Genomic DNA, 21,860 nt, shown 5'->3' with positions numbered 1-21,860 from the left:
TAATTTTGTTTTTAAAACAATTTTTGAAAAAATTAAAATTCTGATAGTGACAGAAGCAGTTTTAAAATACTAAAGAACTGGAAAAACAAGTTAATGAAGCTACCACTAGTAACTTTTAAATTCAGCCAAAGCATGAAGAAAATTCCATCTAGTAAATTTTTCCAAGGTGTTTTTTTCTTTTGTTCTGCCACCAAATATTCCAGCCCCGACATCGTAACAGCTTCTAACAGTACAGTGAAAGGGAATTAAACACAGGCTGTCAGGGGATAAAAAAAAACCCTCTTCCTGATCTCAGTAGGCTTTAGCTAAGCTACAAGATTGAAATAATAAAATATCCTGTATAAATACATCCACCTTTGCTTTGAACCACTGAGATCCTTTGAGAGAATCTTTTTAAGATTTTACACTTCTGATAATTAGAAACTTTCTTCTGATCTACAACTAAAATGTGTGCATGACCAGTTTATAGCCAATAAAATTTCTAGCCATACTTCTGTTATCTTCTTTCTTTCAGGCATTAGATGGGTTTGTTATAGCTGTTACCACAGATGGAAGCATTGTGTATGTTTCTGACAGTATCACACCTCTTCTTGGACATTTACCAGTGAGTAATCTTTTGCATTTATTTTGCAGCCTAGTTATGCTAACCTTGTTGCTGTGCACGAGGATGTCTGGATAAAACCACAACCTATAAGGTAGTTCCTCTCACTCAAGAGAGACCAGTCCTTTTTTATGGGTAGAAAGAGAAACATTTACCAAGCACATTATCAATTCTTGCCTTGTTTTGATGACAAGTTCACCTTCTCAGAGACAGAGGAAAGAACAAGGAGATCTGCTATCCAAGGGCAGGATCCAGTGGTATCCATGTGCTAGCGCAAATAATGGAAACCTATCACACTGGCAAGCACTATTGTCCTTATGCTAAAGTTGGTTTACACTAGTGCAATGTCATTCACTCCAGTACTCAGACATTGTTGGATAGATACTACTCCTGGACTAACAGGAAGAACTGATGGATGAATTAAAAGTGGTGGGAACCTTGTAGAAAAGTGACTACATCATCTTGGCATTTGTGATAGCAAGGATTGAAAACAGCACAGATGAACACGTACCCGGACCTGTACAAAAGATGATTTCAAAGTGCTGGGAGAAAAGTTGGGTCTGATCTCATGGCTAGAAATTATGAGGGAGAAAAGAGTTCAAGAGGTATGGGAGATGCTGAAAAGTGAAATATGAAGGCATAAGCTATTCCAGTGAAAAGTGGAAGACATGTAAAGAAGCCAGTGTGGCTACACTGGGAGCTCTTTGAGGAGCTAGGACTTTAAAAGGACATGTACAGGAGATAGAAGGAGGGATGTATAATGACGTATGAGTACAATAGAATGTAAGAATAACAGCAGGAAGGGTAAAGCCTGAATGAGCTGAGGCTTGAGAGAAATACTAAAAACAAGAAAATTGTTGTTTGACTGTGTTTGGAGCTAGAAGAATCAAAATGAAAGTTTGAGTATACTTCTTGGGGAATTTGACAGTGTTAACAGGTGACAAGGAGAAGGCGCAGCTGCTACTTTGCCTCATTCTTTTCTCACAAAGGGAATTGTGTTCAACCTAGGAAAAGTAAAACAAAGAATATCAGCAGGAACTTACAGCCCAGGGGGCTGCATATATAGTGGAGGGTTGCCTCGTGTGGCGCAGAGTGGTAAAGCAGCAGTTTCTGCAGCTGAAACTCTCCCCACGGCTTGATTTCGATCCCAGCGGAAGCTGGTTTCAGGCAGCCGGCTCGGGTCGACTCAGTCTTCCATCCTCCCGAGGTCGGTAAAATGAGTACCCAGTTAGCTGGGGGAAAGGTAATAACAGCTGGGGAAGACAATGGCAAACCACCCCGCTATAATGCCTTCCACGAAAACGTCAGCAAAAGCTGGCATCCCTCCAGGAGTCAGTGCTTGCATGAGAGGTTCCTTTCCTTTCCCTACCACCACGATAAGCAGAAACCCCTGCTTTTGCTGTGTCGGGGTGGCAACGGCTAATACTGATGCACAGTGAAAGTGCAGGGTTTCTGACAGTCAGGCCTGCCCTCTACCCAGGTGGATGGTGACCAATCAGGGGTCGCCATCTGCCCGGCCACACCTCCGCATTGAGGATGGAGTGAGGTTAGATGGCAGAAAAGGTTCTCTGTGTATAATTGATAAAGCGCCACCGCGGAGCCACCTCAGGGCTTCAAGAACATGTAGACAGCCCCCAGGTTAGCTAAGGAGATAATGAGAAAACACTAACTTAAAATGAGTTCAAGCCTTCGGGCCAGTTGAATTACACCCCAGACTGCTGAAGGAGCTTGTGGATGTTATTTCACAGCTACTATCTGTAATCTCTGAGATTTCTTGGAGATTGGGTGAGGTGCCAGAAGACCTGAGATGGGCAAATATTGTCCCTGTCTTAAAAAAAGGGAGATAAGGCAGATCCATGAAACTACAGATTGGTTCGTATGAAATTGATACTGGGCAAGTATCTAGAAAAGAATGCATTGATTACAAGAACCAGCATGGGTTTATTGAGATCATGCCAGACCAACTTCATTTCCTGTGCTGACAGAGTTACTAGTATGGTAGATCTTGGAAGTGCCATGGACACTATATTTAGATTTCAGCAAAGTATTTAACAGAGTATTCCATGATATCCTTGTTGCTACTGTTTTGTGGATCCACAACTGGTTGAAGAACCATATCCAGCAAGTGGTTATTAATGGCTCTGGGTTAAACTAGAGGGTTTGCCTCAGGGCTTTGGCCTAGACCCTGTGCTGTTCAACATTTTTTTATAAATGCCGCTGAATTAGGAGTAGAGGGGGTGATTATCAAATCTGCTGATGACACAAGCTGAGAGAGGTACCTAACACCATAGAAGATGGAATCTAGATTCAAAACTGTCTTGACAGGCTGGGCTAAAACCAACAAGATGAAACTTAGCAAAGATAAATGTAAACATATTTTGGTACAAAAAAAATCAAAGATACACAAGAATATGATTGGGGTTGGTTGGTCTGGCAACAGTACATGTGAAAATTATTTAAGTGATTTCGTTGAACATAAGTGGAATATGAGCCAGCATTGCAATGCATCTGCTAAAAAATGCTAATACAATCTTAGGATGAATAAACAGAAGCATAGTGTCCATATCACAGTAAGTGACAGTTCCACTCTGTTTTGCACTGGTCAGGCCACATCTGGAGTACTCTGTCCAGTTATAGGTGCCATATTTTATGAAGGACCATGACAAGTTGTAGCAAGCCCAGAAGAAGCCAATCAGGATGGTGAGGTCTCTGGAAATCATGTCCTAAGAGGAACAGTTGAAAGAGCTGGGTATGTTTAGCATGGAGAAGAAAAGATTAAGGGGACACATGATAACTGTCTTGAAATATCCGAAGGCTTTCATACAGAAGATGGAACAGATTTTTTTTCCAGATGGCCAGACTAGAACCAATGAATAGAAATTGCAAGGAAACAGATTTTGTCTAAACATTGGAGGACACTTCCTGATGGTAAGAGCTGTTTCACTGTCAAACAGCTGCCCTGGGAGGTGGTTGGCTAACCTTCCTCAAAGGTATTAAAGCAGAGACTAGATGGCCAACTGTGAGGGATACTGTAGTTGCATCCTGCATTGAACAGGGTTGGACTAGACTAGATAATCTCCACAGTTCCTACATCTCTATGATTCTATATTTTTCATAGTGGGGAAGCTGTAACCTATTTTTAATTGAAGGTAAAATGGATTTTAATGATTTTTTGAAGAGTTCTTACATGACTTATTCTGGCTGCTTTTTTGTGCATTTTTCCAAACATTGTCTCACCTAATGGGTGAATTTAACATCTTAGCAGCCTCAAAGATTAGTAGAGTGGAGATGATGCAGTAGAGTTTCCATAACGAACCATCTGATGGACAGGGCTGCTTCTTATTGGCTGAAAATTCTGATTACTTCTAAGTTTTTACGATATTTTTATAGTCTTTGCTATTTTACGTGTGCAATGCTGGCTGACAAGTAGTTTTTATTTTTTGTAGAGTTTCATGCTACGCCTGATTGCAGTAAACATAATGATATAATGGAGTATTAAAAGAAAATATTAAAGATGCCTTAAAAATTGATATCCCTAATTCACACACATAGGAAGAACAATTCTCTGTCTGTTATTTGAAGGAAATAGAAATACCACACACATCCAAAGTGCTGCTGCATATTTCACCACAGTGCTTTCCAAACTACCTATTCTCATAGAAGCCCTTCTCATCCCATGAAAAGCTACTTCTGAGGGTTAGACATGAGGAGGGACCACCCTGGGGCATTTAATAAAGTGTGAGGATTGCAAGTAGAAGATAAAAATGAGCAAGATCCCCATTCACATGGGGAAACACCTTAGGGCAGCTGTGGGCAACCTGTGGCCCTACAGATGTTGTTGGACCTCAACTCCCACCAGCCCAAGCCAGCGTAACCAATATTCAGGGATGGTGTGAGAAGTTGTCCACCAATATCTGCAGGACTGCAGGTTTCCCACCAGTGCCTTAAGGATGCACATGGGTCACTTTGTATCCCATCGCTGTTCCCACTGTCCAATGAGCACATTTAATATAAAACCATAGATCTGCATGCACACTTCTAATATTACATTTGCGAACTAGGCATTTTGTTTTAGACTTTAGATTCGTTAATTATAAAGTGATTGCAAAAATGTGACTGGCTATTTTTCTGTTTTTTGATAATGAACATTGTTTTGTCATTTACAGTCTGATGTAATGGATCAGAATTTGTTAAAATTCCTCCCAGAACAAGAACATTCAGACATTTATAAAATATTATCATCTCATATGCTTCTGATGGATACTGTCTCATCAGATTACTTAAAATGTGAGTGTTACTTTACTATGTTTTTTTTTTAAAAAAAACCTACTTTATTGTGATTTAATAAATATTAAAACCAAGCAGAACAAGAAATCAACAACAACCCAACTTGAAGGAGTGATTAGCCATGCACGAATGCATATGTCATAGCAAGAAGATGCAGCCCCCATAGGTTACTTTACTATGGTCACTGAACAAAAATCATAGGAGTCTAAGATTTGTTTCTCTTGTAAAGGTCTGCACATGTAATATTTATGAATGTTTTGCCTGCAAGCACATTGCATTTGTTTCAGATATTATTTTTCACTTTCAGGCTTATGGGAATTATTCCATAGGATACTATACTTCTGTACAATTTTTAAATTAAAATTGCATTTATTGTACTTCAAAATGAGATTATTTGCAGCTATGTTAATAATACCTTGTTGACTCTTTAAGAGTGGACTAAGGAAAAGTCTTTTTGCAATGGAAGATTAGTCATATTTTTTTGAAAAAATATGATAAGATCATACTTCACTCCTTTTCAGAGTATCAGTATGTGTATAAATATTCTAATGAAGTATATGTTTGTTACAAATGACAATTGTGAAAAATTCTAAGAATTCGTTTTAAAATCACAATAGAGATCAGGGATCCAAAGTTAATAAGAGGGAAACATTTTGAAATCTGTCTTTTTTAAAAAAGGAATAATTTTATATTCTTTAAAAGGAAGAAAGGCAACAATAAAAGTTTCGGAGTGTCAGGTTGATTTTGAATTGCTTTGCTTTCTGTTGCACACACACACATACACACAGAACCTTGGGTAATTTATTTCATGGAATGATACTGAATAATGGGATAAGAGTTAACTCAATCTTTGGCATTACGTATTGATGAGAAATACCTATTTATAGTTCTTCTTCATTATCTTTGTGCGTCACACATATGGGCTCTGCGCCTGCGTGGAGCCACGATTCGGGAAACTTCTAAAGCTAAGGAATGCTATTTTTTGGCGGGAAACCTCCCCCACCGTCTCACTATGCATATCCCAACGGGTTCCCGTCTGCCTCCTCAGTTTTCTTTTGACCGCCTTGCTGGATGTGTCCCTGAAAGATTCTCTCTTATTCAGAAGATTAGAAGTTTCCTGAATTGTGGCTTCATGGAGGCGCAGAGTCCATATGTGTGAATGCACAGATAACCACTTGAAGAACTACAGTTACAGGTAAGCAACCTGCCACTTTGAGCAGCCTAGATTCATGCAGCAAATTTATGTGGGCCACAAGAAATACATAATTTGTCTTACTTTTTTGATACTTTTTTTAAACATTCCAGCTGATGATGATTTAGAATTTTATTGTCATCTTCTGAGAGGAAGTCTGAACCCAAAGGAGTTTCCAACATATGAATACATAAAATTCGTAGGGAACTTTCTATCTTGCAGCCGTGGTAAGTTTCAACTATTCTAAAAATAAAACCAATAACTCAATCTATGTAAAAATATTCCTTTTTTAGCACTTAAAAAAGCATTTGCAATGATGTAATAATGCCTGTAAGCCATAAAGAATTAGTCTCTATTAGTAACAGCAGCATGTATAGAGGTAACAAAGGGATGGAAAACAATTCAGGTTCAAGGGTGACATATCAGGATTTGGCAAGGAGTAGTAAGCGAGAAGCTCACTCCCCACAGTAGATGGATTAGGGGGATGCTAGTTCCATAAAGATGTGGTTTCCACTTTTTATTTCCGTTAACAAAAAAGCAAATGACTTCAGACCCCCCAGGCACTCAAAGATATTTTTGGGAAGATTTAATGTCTTAAGTTTTGAATATAAAACTTGTGTAACTCTTTATGTCTAGTGTAACTTTGGCACTACAAACTCAATGTGGATGTTTATACAATATAATAACCATTTGTTCTGTAAAGTAGTTTTAAACATTTGTTTATATGTTTAATGGAAAATATTTAAAGTATTTTTAAAATGATTATTTTAAGGGGTACACACACTCTATCCCAGCAGGAAAGGGGGGCTCCTGTGGCTGTGGCTGTGGGGTTGCAGCCCAGCTTGGGGGCTGGTATGCCTCAACCACTCCAAGGGGAGCGGGGAAGGAGACATGTGAATGACACACGCCATGACATGGTCACCCCATGCTCTAGCCTACCCCCCCCCCCCCCCGTGGGAGCCTCACAGCACACTGGCTATGGTATGGATCAGCCAGCAGGCAGGCTGACCAATTGGGGGATCCAGCCAATGTCAAACTCTAAGCCAATGTCAGACCAATTGGGGGATCCAGCCAATGTCAAACTCAAATAAAGTTTTGGTCAACTTATAACCTAATACTGTCTCTGTGTAAGTTATTGGTTACCTTTCCTAGGAGGGCCACCAAATGAGTGCTCCAGGTGAAAACCTAGGGTTGCTGGCAACATAGCTTGAAAACCACTGCTATGTAGAGCAGAGTTTATGTGAGTAAACTTGATTTAACTGAAGCATGAATCTAGGAAGATTTGAACCTGCAGAATTTATTCACTTCAACTAGTCAACTTGTGCTTCAGTTGTAGTGCTGCAGGGAATGCTTTTGAGGCTTTTAAATGCATAATCTTGAAGGCATCTGGGAGTAGATCAAATGTCAGTTGTTCTCTTACCTTCCTGAGATGTAGATGTGAAAATATGTCATTACAGAAGCCGTACCATTATTCCCAGTTGGTATATTTTTGTATTTTTAGACTACTAAAAAGGAGAATTACATTCAGTTTTTGTTCGGTGCTTACAATAGAACTTTCTTACTGGATGGAAAACTAATATGACCTAATGAAAGGCTGCTATGTAGAAGTATATGAAGGAAACCAATATTTTATTACTTCCATGTTATTCTTAGTTTTTCCTTCAGCTATTTGCCTGAATTCACTCCAGGGAGTAGTGCTTCAAAAGCTGCTGGCATTGGCCCAAATAGGTCATGTTCAGCAATTTTTTTTAAAAAAAATCTCACTGTGCTTGCCATAAACCACAATTCCACAGTATGCAAAATGACACTGACCCAACGTAACTTGTAGAACTGAAACAACATAAAAGCCTATAAATCATGAGAAAATATGCTGTCTTCTGAATTTATTGATATAAAAGGACTAACTTGTCTTTATGCACATCTAAGGTCCTCCTCCGGGTGCCTACTCCGAGAGAGGCTCGGAGTGTGGCAACGAGGGATAGGGCCTTTTCGGTGGTGGCCCCCAGACTGTGGAATGATCTCCCTGATGAGGCTCGCCTGGCGCCAACGCTGCTATCTTTCCGGCGCCAGGTTAAGACTTTCCTCTTTGCCCAGGCATATGGCGGCACATCCTAATTACCCACATGTTTAGTTTTTAATCGGTTTTTAATGCTTTATGTGTGTATGTCCTGTGTTTTAGAGTTTTAAATTTTGTACACTTGTTTTTACCTCAATTTTAGAATTTCTGTAAACCGCCCAGACAGCCCTGGCTATGGGAGCGGTATATAAGTTTAATAAATAAAATAAAAATAAATTGTCAGATGCCCTAATCCAGAAACACCCTTCATTCATGACAGAAATGTTATATGTGTAAGGCAGATGTAATGCACGTGTGGAAATGGGCACAATGGCAATGCAGAGGCAAGTGTGTATCTGCATTTTAATGCAAATGCACATTTAAATTTGCATGTGCGGAGATCCTTTTTGGATGCATATTTCTCTGGACTGACCCTATTTTCTTAATTCTTATTAATGAGGCAAAATTTACTCAGGGTACTACGGGTACTCTCTATTCTATATAGAGATTATACAGTAGATTCTATAATTTGCTAAAACACATGCTGAATTCAGTTGCAAAGTAAATGTAATATAACAGGGTGTTTTTTAAAAAATTATACCTTCTAGGGATTTTATCGCCTTTTTGTTTAGAGGTGCAATCAATATACAAGCAGCAGAACATCATGATATATTGACTATAACATTCAGAAATCAAGCCCTGGATTGCATATTTCAATGGTCCCATTCAGGGGGTAGAAAGCCCTGCACATAGAAACCTAGGATGTAAGGAAGAAGAGTTTTAGGCCATTATCAGTCTGAATGGCACAGATCAGAAAAAGCCATCTCATATAGAATCATAGAATAGTAGAGTTGGAAGGGGCCTATAAGAGCCCCCCTGCTCAATGCAGGAATCTATATAGAATCTATATAATAGAATCTAGTCTATGTAAGTGCCTCCTTTTCCTTACTATAGTTTAAGGCTGCAATCGTATACTCCTATGCCTGCTAATCAGCCCCATTGCACTCAGTGAGGTTTACTTTTGTGTAGACATGCATAGGATTGTGTTCTTAGTTTATAACACCTATATTAAACATAGTTCTTTAATAAGAATGGAATGAAACGTGATAGCAGCATACTTATCTTCAAACATGGGTCGTGTTCAATAGCTGTATAACAGCTTTTCAAAAGGAATGAGGGCAAGTGAGATGGATTGCTGACCTCTGTTTCTGTTTGCTATGTCCCCCCACAAGTCTTTCCCCTGCTGCCTAAGCTGTTTTCATCTTAGCCAGGTTCCAAGATCAAAAATAAGCCTGACTAGTTAAAAACCTTCTCTCACCTGCTGCTTCTCACTTCAAAAACCTCCTTCTACCTGCTCCTTCTCACCTGGGGGCTGTCTTCACGGTGCTGGGTTGGCACCACTCTGCTGCCAAACTCCACGCTATCCCTGGTGCATGATGGTGGCAAGTTGTTCTAACAAGGGAGGCAGTGCGGGCTTTCTGGCGGCCATTAGGCTCGCCGGGCTTCACCCCCTCTCCCTCCCGTGGCTTCCGGTGATGAAGAGGAAGTTGCCTTCCGTCCAGGAATGCTGCCGGAGTGGCTCCAAGTGAGGACAGACTGGTAGAAGAGCCAGGCTGACCTCACTCTAGCTGGAAAAGTCAGGGTAAGTTGCCGACTTTTAGCCACGCATCTTCACCTCTTTGTCCCAGGGTGGCTTTGAATCTGCAGCTGCATCATCTAACTAACACAGCATGGATTTGGAGCCACCCCGGGGCAAATATGACATCAACACAGTCCCCAGCTTTACTGCTGTTTGAGAGTAACCCACATTTGAAGGACGTGGATCATTTCTCATCTTGTCTAGCTGCTCCCTAAGTTGTGAATTTATTTTCTCATGCAGGTAATTAATATTTAATATATATACATATATGTATACATGCATAGCAGGTTCAGGCATACCTTTGAGAGATATTTCACATTAGTGCATTTCATATGTATCAAATAATCAGTGGGAGCAAATATACTAAGAGGCACAACTCTTTGTCTTGTAATTTTCTTATCCAGTGCCTATATCCACTTGTAATGGCTTTGATGGTGCTGTTCCAAGAGGTTACAGAACAGCACTAGGAAAACAAGTCTGCTTTGTTGCTACTGTTCGGCTGGCAACTCCTCAGTTTTTAAAGGCAAGTGTGTATGTCTTAGAGCCTGTTAAGTCTTAGCAGTAATATCAGTACTTTCAATTATATCTTCCCTCTTATGACCATGTACAAGGCAAGACAATAGGTTCAGCCTGTGCATTCTGCGGAAACAACGGCTTGCAGATCACATGCGTACATGGTACTGTCCCCCTTCAGAAGGTTTTGTGATGTTGTGATGACCATATGTATGATGCTGAATATTTGTGGAACTGGGCAAATACAGGAAGCATACCTGGAAGCCCCATGAGTTAATGCAGGTCATTTCTCAAGTTACTATCTGCGGACGCCCCCCCCCCCCCCCCCCCAAAGTCACCATAATGCAGACATTGTTAGGACTATCTGGCTTCTCCCACACAAACCCCAGCTGATGTTTAATCCAGTCAATTCAATATTTATCCAAATTATTTTCAGAAATAGGAATTAATTGTAGTTGCCATGTCATGTCTGTGGAAAACACCCCCCCCCCCCAATACATGGTGGTTTGTTTTTTAGCAGAATAAAATGGGCCAGAATACATCTTATATTCATCACAGGGATACCTCCTAAAGGAGCCTTCCTGGGCAGAGTGATTTCTGCTGCAGTTGTAATGTGTAAGAGTGGCTTTCCATAGGAATTGCCAACATCATGTTCAGTACCTCTGCCAAAAGCTGCCAGGTCTAGAGACTCTCAACATGATGATTCCAATCTGTGAGTTAAGTAAACTTTTAATTTCAGCTGGAGTGAACTTCACTCAACAGAAGGAGGTGGTTTGCAAAAGTATCCATATGGCATGTGTAAAATGCCCAGTAGTTCTGTGTGGTGCCCTGGTAAACATGAAATGCATTAATTACATCACCAATAGCTGCATGTTTTTTGTAAAAGAATTGAGTGCTGTATACAGTATGCAAACATAGCATTTAATCTTTTTGCAAAAATTGTAAATTATCATTTTATCATCAGAATAACAAGCATAGCATCAGTTAAAATTAATATAAACCAGATGGAGTTGGTATCTTGCTGCTTAATAGTTGGATGCATTTTAACCTTCTGTGTCTATTCCTTTCACACGTTTTTCATTGACATTTAAGAAAAGGCAGATGGAATGAGGATAAAGGTACTGCTGTCACTAACAGAATTTAATTCTAATACAGGAAATGTGCATAGTTGAAGAACCTTTAGAGGAATTCACTTCAAGACATAGTTTGGAATGGAAATTTTTATTTCTGGATCACAGGTTGGTGGAAAGAGAAGAACTATATAAATAAATAATAATAATAATAATAATAATAATACTTGATGATTTGCATAACTCTTTGCCACTGTTCTCATGAACTAGAGCTTGCAAAGTAATGCTACGCTTGATGGCCAAATATTTGTATGGTGGTAGGAAAACATTGTAACTCTTACCAAGGTCAACATTTGCTTGTTAATGTTGATTTTCATAAATGTTGGGGCTATATGAAGGAAATGAGCCAGCTAGAAATGTTTTAGATTTATGGCAGTATAGAGTTTTTTACAATAAGTAAGCAAGTGCTAAATACTTTGGGCGGTATCCAACAGGGCACTTATGGCCCCGCTGATTTCCTTCCACCCTGTCGATTCTCTTCCACAAGCAATGGATCCTGCTGATTCCGTTACATTGGGGGACTCAGCACTTATGCAACAGAGCCCTGAAATGAGCGGAAATGTTAGTTTCTGGATCAGGGCAGGTTGCTGGAGCTTCCATATGTGAACTCTGCTGAACAACACGTTTTCCCCCTTTGTTCCTCCTGGAAGCGCTAAATATCTGTTCCACAAGTGATGGGTGCAAAAGAATCAGTGGGGCTTTAAGTACCCCATTGGATATTGCCCACTGCAATAAAACAAATAAATGTGATTCTATTGGACATTTTAGTAAGACAATCCATATATGTAAACAAAACATGCATATTTCTAAAATATGTACAATCTCTACCTGTTAAGTGGAAAGTGTGTGTGTGTCATGTATGTCTGGAAATGTTTACCCACTTCCAGATGAGTTAGAAACTTGAAATTTGACACGCTGATAGGTCTGGCTGTACAATGTACCAGAAAAATCTAAAAGCATAAATTTTGGGGGTTTAAGTATTTTTAAAGAATTTAATAAAAAACCTAAGTTTACACCTATAACTCCCAGCATGCCTTGGTTGAAACTCCCAGCATGCCTTGGGTGGGAGGCCAGACTTACTGGCCTTTGGTGGCCATTGTGATTCCTACGGTCAGTCTCAAGCAGTCAACCCAATTCCACATAAAAGGAAACAACCCATATAAATGGGCTGCATCCATTTGCAGTGCCTCCTCCCACCCACTATGTGTGGTTTTAAAATCATAACTAGATACAACAGCATGTCTTTGAGAGGCCAAACTCTGGACATGCTCAAAGGCATCCTGATATCGCTATTTTCTCAGAAACTGAGGGAAGCACACATGCAGCCTTCATCCTTAAGAGGGAGGGAGGAAAGGGAAGCACTCTGCGCATGCCCAGAAATAGGCTCAACAAATGAGGACAAGTAGGTGGGCCGGCCCTGACCCTTCAGTACAGTCCTCCTGGTGGGCAAGAAGTGCAGGCCGGGGTAGTCCTGGCAGGATTTGGCTGGAGCTGGGCATGTCCACTGGCAGCAGCTTGCTTCCCCTGCTTCACAATACTACTACTTATTCACAGACCCGAGCAATGCCAGGCATATCAGCTAGTGCGTATATATAAATAAATTAAAGAAAAATACAATGTGATCATGATATGACTTGTGCCTGTTCTAGAAAAATATAAATAAATAATAATAATTATTGGAGAATACTGGTTAGGGTAGGTCTATCGTTACCGTGGCAAATGCATTTTCCCAAGGTAATACGGATGCAGGAGCATTTGTAAGAGAAAATAGGTGGGTAGAATATGCCCCCCACCTGCTGGGCTTATTTCTGACCACAGAGCTTGGCTTATGAAAAAAAAAATCTGGTTAAAATGGCCTGAGGAAGGCACTTGCAGAGATAATTGGTGTGCAGGGTAAGATGTTAGGTATCCCTCCCTCCCATTTATTCTCCCCTGCAGATGCTCCCAGAAGAAAGTGCTTTCATTCGGCAAGTCAGGACACCCAATTTTTACTATTCCCTATCTACCCCATTTATGCCCCCTGCCCCCCCCCCCAGCTGTTTGTTATAGTTGGGACAGGCTGGGATATGGTGCAGAAGGCTGCAGTTGTTGTGGGGAATTTGGTACCCTGATCTGCATGAGCAGAACCACTAAGGGAAAGGCACCATTGGATGTAATCCAGAGTTCTCAACTTCATGTTTTTATCTTAATGGTGTAGTTCATTCTTAAACAGACTTCTAAAATACAGCTCCCGCTTCATGTTATTATATATTTCGTAGCATTCTTTTCTTTCTTTTATTTGGATACCTTGAGGACCTATTACATCTTCCTATTTCCTTTAGACAGGGAAGATTTGGATGTAATGCTAAGCAGTAGCTTATCACAAGAATGAGCCTTGCCTTCCTTTGGGCTCACACACTCCCCCTCCCCTCCCCCCTCCCCCAGTGCAACCATAAGGAGGAGTTTGGAAACTTTCATTTCTAATTTTGATTAACTGCAGCTTGCTGCATTATCTGAACCAGAACAAACTGGTTAATCTTGAGTATGGTTAGTAGAAACCATAATTTGTAAAGCTGGCTTGTTTGTGGTTAATATAAAATGAAAGCAGAAGCTTCCAATCCCGTCTTCACCACTGTGGTTTGGTGTTGCATCTGAATGCTTCTCTTCAGCCCTGTAACAAACATCTGATGTGCAACCTGCAGAAGTTAAACACATAAAATAATAATAAAAATTGGTTTTTGAAAAGAAGCAAAGAGGTTTTTTCGTTTTCGGCGAGGCTCACCTTCTTCCTCGTTATATTTTAAATGTTCTGAACCTACATAAGCACTAAGTACACATTACATACAAATGTATGTAAGAGACCCCTAGTGATAACCTATATTTGAGAGAGGGTAATTTATATCAGACAGTTGAAGACATGTGCTTACCCCTTTGCTGGTTCACCATTCTGGGCTCCAAATTGTTTGTGTGAACCCAACAGCTTTCTCTCCATGGAGTTTCGGTCTCATGTTTATTCTTGCAAACGTGTACCTGGAGCCCTGTGGAGAGAATAGCTGCTGCAGGTGATTTGAAGCCAAGAAATTGTGGATGAGAAATGAGTTAGTAGGTTCCCTACACTGTTTCTCTGCTCTAAATGATCTTTTCTTAAAAATGAGTCTTGTAAAAATCGACTCTGGGCCCTTTTACACCTGCTAATATGTTGTTAGCCCCTGAAACAAGATTCTGGCTTCACTATATCTCTAAGGGGGAAGCTGTTTCTGTTTCTTCATAGGAATAATCTGTACACAGCCTTAATGACATAATGAAAGTTTCTGCTCAGGGTACAAGTATTCCCACTGGAGCCAAGTGCACAAGGCTATGACCCCTTACAGTTTGTTCTTGACAGGCCCTGGGAATTCCCTTCAGTTGTGTTTACTTCCTTTCTCCTTGCAAAAGGTTCCTTTGTACACTTTCCTGTCCTGATGTTTGGTGAGATCTTCCTCACCAAACATCAGGACAGGAAAGTGTACAAAGGAACCTGCCTTACACCAAGTCAGACTATAGGTCCATCTAGCTGAGCATTGTTTGCTTCACTGACTGGTAGCATCTTTCCAGTGCTTCAGACAGGAATCTTTCTCCACCCTAAGTGGAGACGTCAAGGATTGAACCCTTGTAAAGCATGCACTCTGTGCTTGGGCCCCTTGCCAAATTCATAACAGAATAACCAACTTCATTCAGATTATAGTGTATAATAAGCATATAGAGGAAGCCAAACTGGATCATGTTTAGCTTGTAAGAGCTAAAGGAGTAGTTTAGCAGCAGACTAAATTTGGGAATATGAGTCTCCACTAAGCATCAGTGGGCGGGGAGGGGAACTTGCAGGGGAGAAGTGGAGGACAGGATGGGGATACTTACCGTAGTTCTTCTCTCGCCTAAAGCTTCTCTCTTGCACAGAGAGTTAGGTACTTTCTCATTCCTTCCTACTGCTTTTTACATGCTCATCAAACATGTAATTTGACACTATGCCATATCATGCTGAACCAAACACAACCTTCTTACAATTATGAAGAGCCTTCATCAATGTTAAGGTTTGGCCACTCTAAAAAGTCCTTGCAACATTTTCCCAAACCACTGTAGTAGTACTGCCTGCAATTATTTAAGTTAATGTTGCTACACTGCACTGTCTTGTATCTTAATACTCCTAACCCAGTAAATTTAAAAAAATCTATATGAGATTTATTGCTCTTGCTATGGGGCATGTCTGGTTGTCTATGAATTAATTAGCTCTGTTGCTCTGCTGAACTATTTTATTTTCACCTTTTGTTCTTCTGCTTTCCTTCAATTATCTCCTGTTCAGCTCTAGTAATACAGAATGGGTTGGATCCAATGCCAGCTCTCCACTAGCAGAAAGGATTTCCTTGCACCCACCAATTTTCTTCTGGAGGATTAGAGGATCAAATATGGGTGGGGGGAGAATTTAGGGAAGTCCTGTTGCATGAGTGGCCTTAACTCAATAGTCCCAAGTAGACTCTCAGTTGTTCATTAGTTGTTTCAGCATATGTAAAATTTCCAGTCTTTTTGAGAGGGGACGAGAGTACTGCTAGTATTATTTTGAAATGTCTGCTGAACATCATTTGTATTTTGTCTTGATCCAGAGCACCACCAATTATAGGATATTTGCCTTTTGAAGTGCTTGGTACTTCTGGTTATGATTACTATCATATAGATGACCTACAACTCTTGGCACGGTGTCATGAACACTGTGAGTATTGTATTTCCTACAGTCATGGTAATTCAGTGAAATGCCTGTTTGTTTGTGTAGTAGCAAAGGTGGGGTAAAATCTGAGGAGCAGACTAGGAATTGGTAATAGTGCTAAATCTTTCAGTGAATTCAATTCAGTTTTAGTAAAGATTTACAGACTTCTTTGTCACATAAATGTCCATATGCTAGAGTTCAATAAAGTTTATTAAAATATATATACCAGGCATTTGATGCTAGCTATTTGTGTCATGCAAGCTAATTTTGCTATATTTTATTCTTTGTGTAGATTTACTGACTAACTTTTAAATGGATGTTGTATCTTAGAGATGACACTTTGAAAATAGTGCAGATATCTCATAGTACTCCACTATTATTAAGCACTTAAAGCTGAAGCATGGAATTAATATGAACTCGAACCGCTTAGCAAATCAACAAAAAATTAACTCCATTTAAATGTTGCTTAAATAAATAAATGAATGGTGCCAATCCAAATAATTTTTTAGCTTTCAGCGGTACAATACAAATCTAACTTCATCTGTCATGCCATGACTGAATAATGTCAGTGGAGATTAGGGATGTCGGAGGAATCTGTTTACGTGGGTGGGTGAAGTTTTTATCGGCTTGGGCCCCTGGACTTCGTTCCATCTACCACTAACTGGCTGACTTGGCAGCGAGTCAGAATAGCTAACAGATTTTCAGTGTTTCTTAATTTGCGCAAATTACACTTGCAATTTGTGCAAATTTGCAAAATCCAGCTGCAATTCACACAAATTATGCAAATTTTGCACAGCTGCAACTTGCGGCCATATGGCTGAGACAAAAAAATATTTAAACTCCCCAGAATTCATGCAAAGCCTGTGGCTTGGCGCACAAATACAAATAGCACTGATTTCCCGTTGACAGACATCCCTAGTGGAGATAAAGTTGGAATAAAACTGGACCATATATCATGAATACATTTGGTTATAGCCCTGATGCTAATGTGACTCCCAAATGGACGAATTGAACCTATGCTGTCAAAGTAGTTTCAAGGCCTTTTAATCACAACTATACATGGTTCAGGTCCTTGTGTATTTATTCCACTTATGTGAATATACACTTCTACACATTTAGAAAGGGAAGTCTTGTATCCTTAGGAAAAAAACTGGGTTTGCTGGGGAAACCTGCTAGAAATTTCCTAGAATATGTTTTTATAGATTTGTTGTGTTTTGACAAGTATGCTGTTTTTCTGCCCTCAAATAGTGATGCAGTTTGGCAAAGGGAAGTCCTGCTGCTATCGGTTCCTGACCAAAGGACAGCAGTGGATCTGGCTGCAAACACATTACTATATCACCTACCACCAGTGGAACTCCAAACCAGAATTCATCGTATGCACCCATACAGTAGTGAGGTATGGGGAAATTAAGTAACATTGCTGTTTTGCCAATCAGTAGGGTCCCCAGTGCAGAACAAATGTACATAAAGTTGGGTTAAGGGATGCACACTGTACAACCCTGGTCACATGAAAAAAGAACAGGCAATATATTCTGAGCTTTGCAGGATTTTAACTGAACTCAGTGGAAGAATAATATATGCTCATTCTCTTTACGCTGGTGGCTCTAAATCCAGTTCATATATGAAAATGCTGGTACGCTAGTATTTTAGTTTATTTGTACCCTGCCTTTCTACCAAAAGAATAGCACTCAAGGTGGCTTTATAACCTTCCTATGGCAAGTGTTTGGGGTGAAATGGCTCGCTATGCCCTTTGGCCAAGTGCACCATGCAGCATAATCTTTCTTTTGAGTCACCTGGCAATGTACATCACAGTTTCCAACTATCTGGGAAAATCTCGATGTAGTAGAAATAGAAGCAGTCTCTGCAACGTTTTTTTGCATGTGTGAACTAAATCCTAGAGGAAATTTATATTAGAGATGGACTCCAATCTGACTCTGTAATTTGTCTCTGTAAGAATTCATTTACTAATGCTGGCTTTAACAGATATATCTATTTGGGGCCATAGGAAGATAAATGGACTGAAGTTATAGCGTTGATGTATTTGGCTGCATTGAGGACATGTGGCTGGCAGGAACATCTTGGAAAGGAAAGGAACCTCTCAGGCAAGCACTGAGTCATTACTGACTCTTGGAGGGACGCCAGCTTTCGCTGACGTTTTCTTGGCAGGCCTTATAGCGGGGTGGTTTGCCGTTGCCTTCCCCGGCCGTTATTATCTTTCCCCCAGCTAACTGGGTACTCATTTTACCGACCTCGGGAGGATGGAAGGCTGAGTCGACCCGAGCCGGCTGCCTGAAACCAGCTTCCGCTGGGATCGAACTCAGGCCGTGGGGAGTTTCAGCTGCAGAAACTGCTGCTTTATTTACCACTCTGCACCACACGAGGCTCATCTTACATGGCACAAAAATAGTTGTTCTAAAAGATAACGTTTTATGATACAATATTTTGTTACAAACTGTGATGTTGTGCAGGCCTGCTAATTGGACTCTAGAGAAAATGGTTACGATCCTACACCTAACTGATTTACACATTAAGTAACAGCTAATCTGTAGTTGCCACCATATGCAGTTGGAGTGTGGAGAGATAGCCAATTTGTGTACATGTGACATAAATAAAGTTGCAAAGACATGTTTGTTACATGCATACATAAACATTTTTCAAGTACATAAAAGAACATGGGGTAAAATCCAATGTAAATCCTGTTTAGAATATGCCCATTAAAATGAATGGGATTTAAGTTAGTCATGACTAGCTTAAGTACCATTTATTTCAATGAGTCTACTTTTAAGTAGGAGTTACATTTGATTTTATCCGTAATGTGTAAAGCAGCTTCCAAGTCCCAGCCGTTTCTGTGGAACTTAGTCCCAAGTAAGTATAGACAGGATTACAGCTAAGATTTCCCTTTTCTTTAGCAAATAGAATACAAACACAACATGCACTTATTTACATTTTTATATATATTTAGATTACATGAGCTGTGGATTTTAATTCTGGAGTAAGTCATGAAATAACTTGGTAGCTAAATGTAATGGTGCTTTCAGAATAGTAGAATGGAATATAGTTCTCCACAGAAAATTATGATGTTCCATCAGTTATGCAGATGTTCGAGTGGAACGGCGACGGAACGTGGCCTTGCAAGACACACCTCCAGCAATCATCTCTTCAGTATTAAAGGTATTCTAGAACGACACCCCAACTTTGTTTTGTTTCATACATCAGCTATTACAGAAAGAAATGGATAAGGATTTAAGTCGTTAACATATTTTCCCCTTCCCCCAAGACCACAGGCAGTAGCAGAGCTATGACCAGGGAGGTGGGGGAGGGGATCTGAGTGGGGATCTTTCTCCCCACCCACCCCCAGCTGCAGTGGGATGATTTGCAGCAGTTTCTCTTCCGAGCTCTCAATAGCAACCTCTGAAGAGGGTCAGGGAGAGAGGAAAAGGACAGGGGTGTGGGGTGATGGTGAGCTAGTAGAGGACAGATGTGGATCACTTGCCTTGCTCACAGCAAGGGAAGTCAGCTAGAGAGCCTGAGAGGCCTCAGTATTTTTGTTCTTATTTTGTAGAGGAGATGTGGAACTGAGGCTGAGCACAGTTGCGGTTAGGTAATTTAAGACACTCTGTACTGGTCATACAGGGTGGGGAGAAGTGGGAGACTGTACAGTTTGTGAACCAGCCAGAGAGCTTCGGCTATTGGGCAATATAAAACTGTAATAAAGAAAATAAAATAAATTATGTGTGTTACTTCACTCAATTCAAAAAGTGATTGAAGCTCTTTTTCAGTTGATCTGCTTGCACCGTGTGTGCTTGGGGGATGTTACTGGTCTCTGGGTCTGAACAATTTTGTAGCTCTGAAATGAACTTTTGTAATGCTTTTCTGGTTCACTTGTACACTCTGTGTGTGTTTTCAGCATGCTACAGGTGTCTGGTTCTGACAACTGTCCCTGCTCTGAAATAGTTCTTGTGTCGTCTATATGCTGCAGATTTCTGAGTCTGACAACTTTTCCCACTCTGCTGGCTCTGCCTACAGTGACTTATCCTCCCTTCTGCTCCACCAGCCTCAATGGGCACAAGCGATCACTGGTAGCTTGTGACACTGAGAATTCCCTTCTTGCCTTGCCTTTGTCCAACCACACTTAGCCCCTTTGATGCTACTGCCTTTTCTTCTTACCATCTTACGCGACTACATGATATACCTTTGACTTTTCCCATCTCTCCACCAATACTATTACCACAATACATTCTCATATGCTTTAAATTAACTAGAGTGGAAAAGGGTTTGTGCTTGTCATTCCTTGCTGCAAGGAATAACAAACACTACTGGGAAACTATGCTGTCAGATGCAGGGGGGCAGGGAATGGTGCCCTTTGCACCCCATTAATGAGCCATATTTGGGCTAGTTAAACTTCCAAGCCAAGTCAAGGTGCTAGAACTGTTGATCACATTCTTGACAATTGTAATTGAACTCTCATTTCATATGCTTTGTGGTCTGGTGGGTGTAACTCATCCCTGGAGAAAGAGAAGGCCGTGACTGAAGCCTCTTTCAGAACTGAGACCATGTATTCAATTAACTTGCAGGGGAGTGTCGCTGCAGTGGCAGGCTCCACCTCTAGCCTATACACATTCTGAGGCACATCTACAATTGCCTGTATACTTCTGTGTACATAGATGCCTCTAGACCTCCATTGAGGACTCTGCCTTTGCAGCATTCCTGATCACAGAGAAAGATGCCTATACTTGTACATCTGTAGGCATTGCGTAAATCTGCATCGGAACAAGCGTTGTGGAGGAGGCAGACTCTGCTGTCATGATGACCTTCCTACTCTAATGTGTGTTCATTGAACATGTGGAGCTCTAGCTGCGCTTCTAAAATGGGATCTAGTTGTGTACTGAAGACTATAAACTTTGGTGCTCTTTATGATACATGGGATTATCCCCATGTGCAAAGATTAGGAAAAGGAGGGGTATCGGTGCCAGTGGAGGCTTTTTTCAAACTGTTGTGCAGGGTGTGGGGGAGAAGCATCTGGAGGGGAAGATTTAAATCTTGGTGGTCCCAATCTGGAACAGGGCTCTGCATGTTTACTTGTGAGTAAATAAAAAGCAGAGGTGCAGTTTCACCCTACCAATATAACGTAATGTGTAGTGTAATGTGAACACACCTGGAAGTAAGCTCCAGTGCTCTCAATGGAACTTACTGGTGAAGAGTCATTAAAGGATTGTGCTGTGAAATTAATGCAAGATGGAGTAGAGGAAGCCATCTGAAAAAGAGATAATAGAAAGAGAATTAATAGAGAGTAATCTCCATTAAACACAATGGGATTTACCTCTGACTAGTTGTGTTTAGGATTGCACCATGAATAGTTAAAATTTAAAGGTTTATAACCACACTCATGCTTAGGTTTGAACCTGTCAAAAACATATAAGATACAATATAATGTTTACTTTGTTTTTAAGGAGAGTGGCTCAGATTTGGATCCTCAACAGCACTTTAACACGCTTGAATTAGGCGCTTCAATTCTCAACAGCAGCCGGACACTTTCTGTGTCCTCTCAAGGCTCACAGAAATCTTTGCCTGAATCCTTACCTGACACAGCATGTAAGTTGTGGCTTCTCTGTAAATACTAATTTGAAACTTAGAACTGCAATATAGGCTAGAGTGTAAATATACACAGGCTTACTCACATAAAAATAATGGGCCAGTTCACACAGTCCATGCAGCTAAGAAAGTCACA

At 40.5% G+C, this 21,860-nt stretch overlaps 1 protein-coding gene across 4 annotated transcripts in view; it reads left to right on the top strand.

Annotated features, from left to right (window-relative positions):
• NPAS2 (neuronal PAS domain protein 2) overlaps window positions 1–21,860 on the top strand; it is a 72,731-nt gene that overhangs the window by 36,095 nt on the left and 14,776 nt on the right. For all 4 annotated transcript variants that reach the window (XM_063126260.1, XM_063126259.1, XM_063126262.1 and 1 more), the window contains exons 5-13: window positions 515–604; window positions 4,768–4,888; window positions 6,194–6,307; window positions 10,180–10,298; window positions 11,444–11,526; window positions 16,032–16,138; window positions 17,381–17,528; window positions 19,222–19,303; window positions 21,583–21,724. In XM_063126260.1, the coding sequence (XP_062982330.1) occupies window positions 515–604; window positions 4,768–4,888; window positions 6,194–6,307; window positions 10,180–10,298; window positions 11,444–11,526; window positions 16,032–16,138; window positions 17,381–17,528; window positions 19,222–19,303; window positions 21,583–21,724 (1,006 nt within the window). The remainder of the gene's footprint in view (window positions 1–514; window positions 605–4,767; window positions 4,889–6,193; window positions 6,308–10,179; window positions 10,299–11,443; window positions 11,527–16,031; window positions 16,139–17,380; window positions 17,529–19,221; window positions 19,304–21,582; window positions 21,725–21,860) is intronic.

The sequence above is a fragment of the Elgaria multicarinata genome, chromosome 5 (genome assembly GCF_023053635.1).
Source record: "Elgaria multicarinata webbii isolate HBS135686 ecotype San Diego chromosome 5, rElgMul1.1.pri, whole genome shotgun sequence".
Classification (NCBI taxonomy): Eukaryota; Metazoa; Chordata; class Lepidosauria; order Squamata; family Anguidae; genus Elgaria; species Elgaria multicarinata.
The sequence above is the reverse complement of the archived record's forward strand: the minus strand, read 5'-3'. Positions and strand labels throughout refer to the sequence as shown.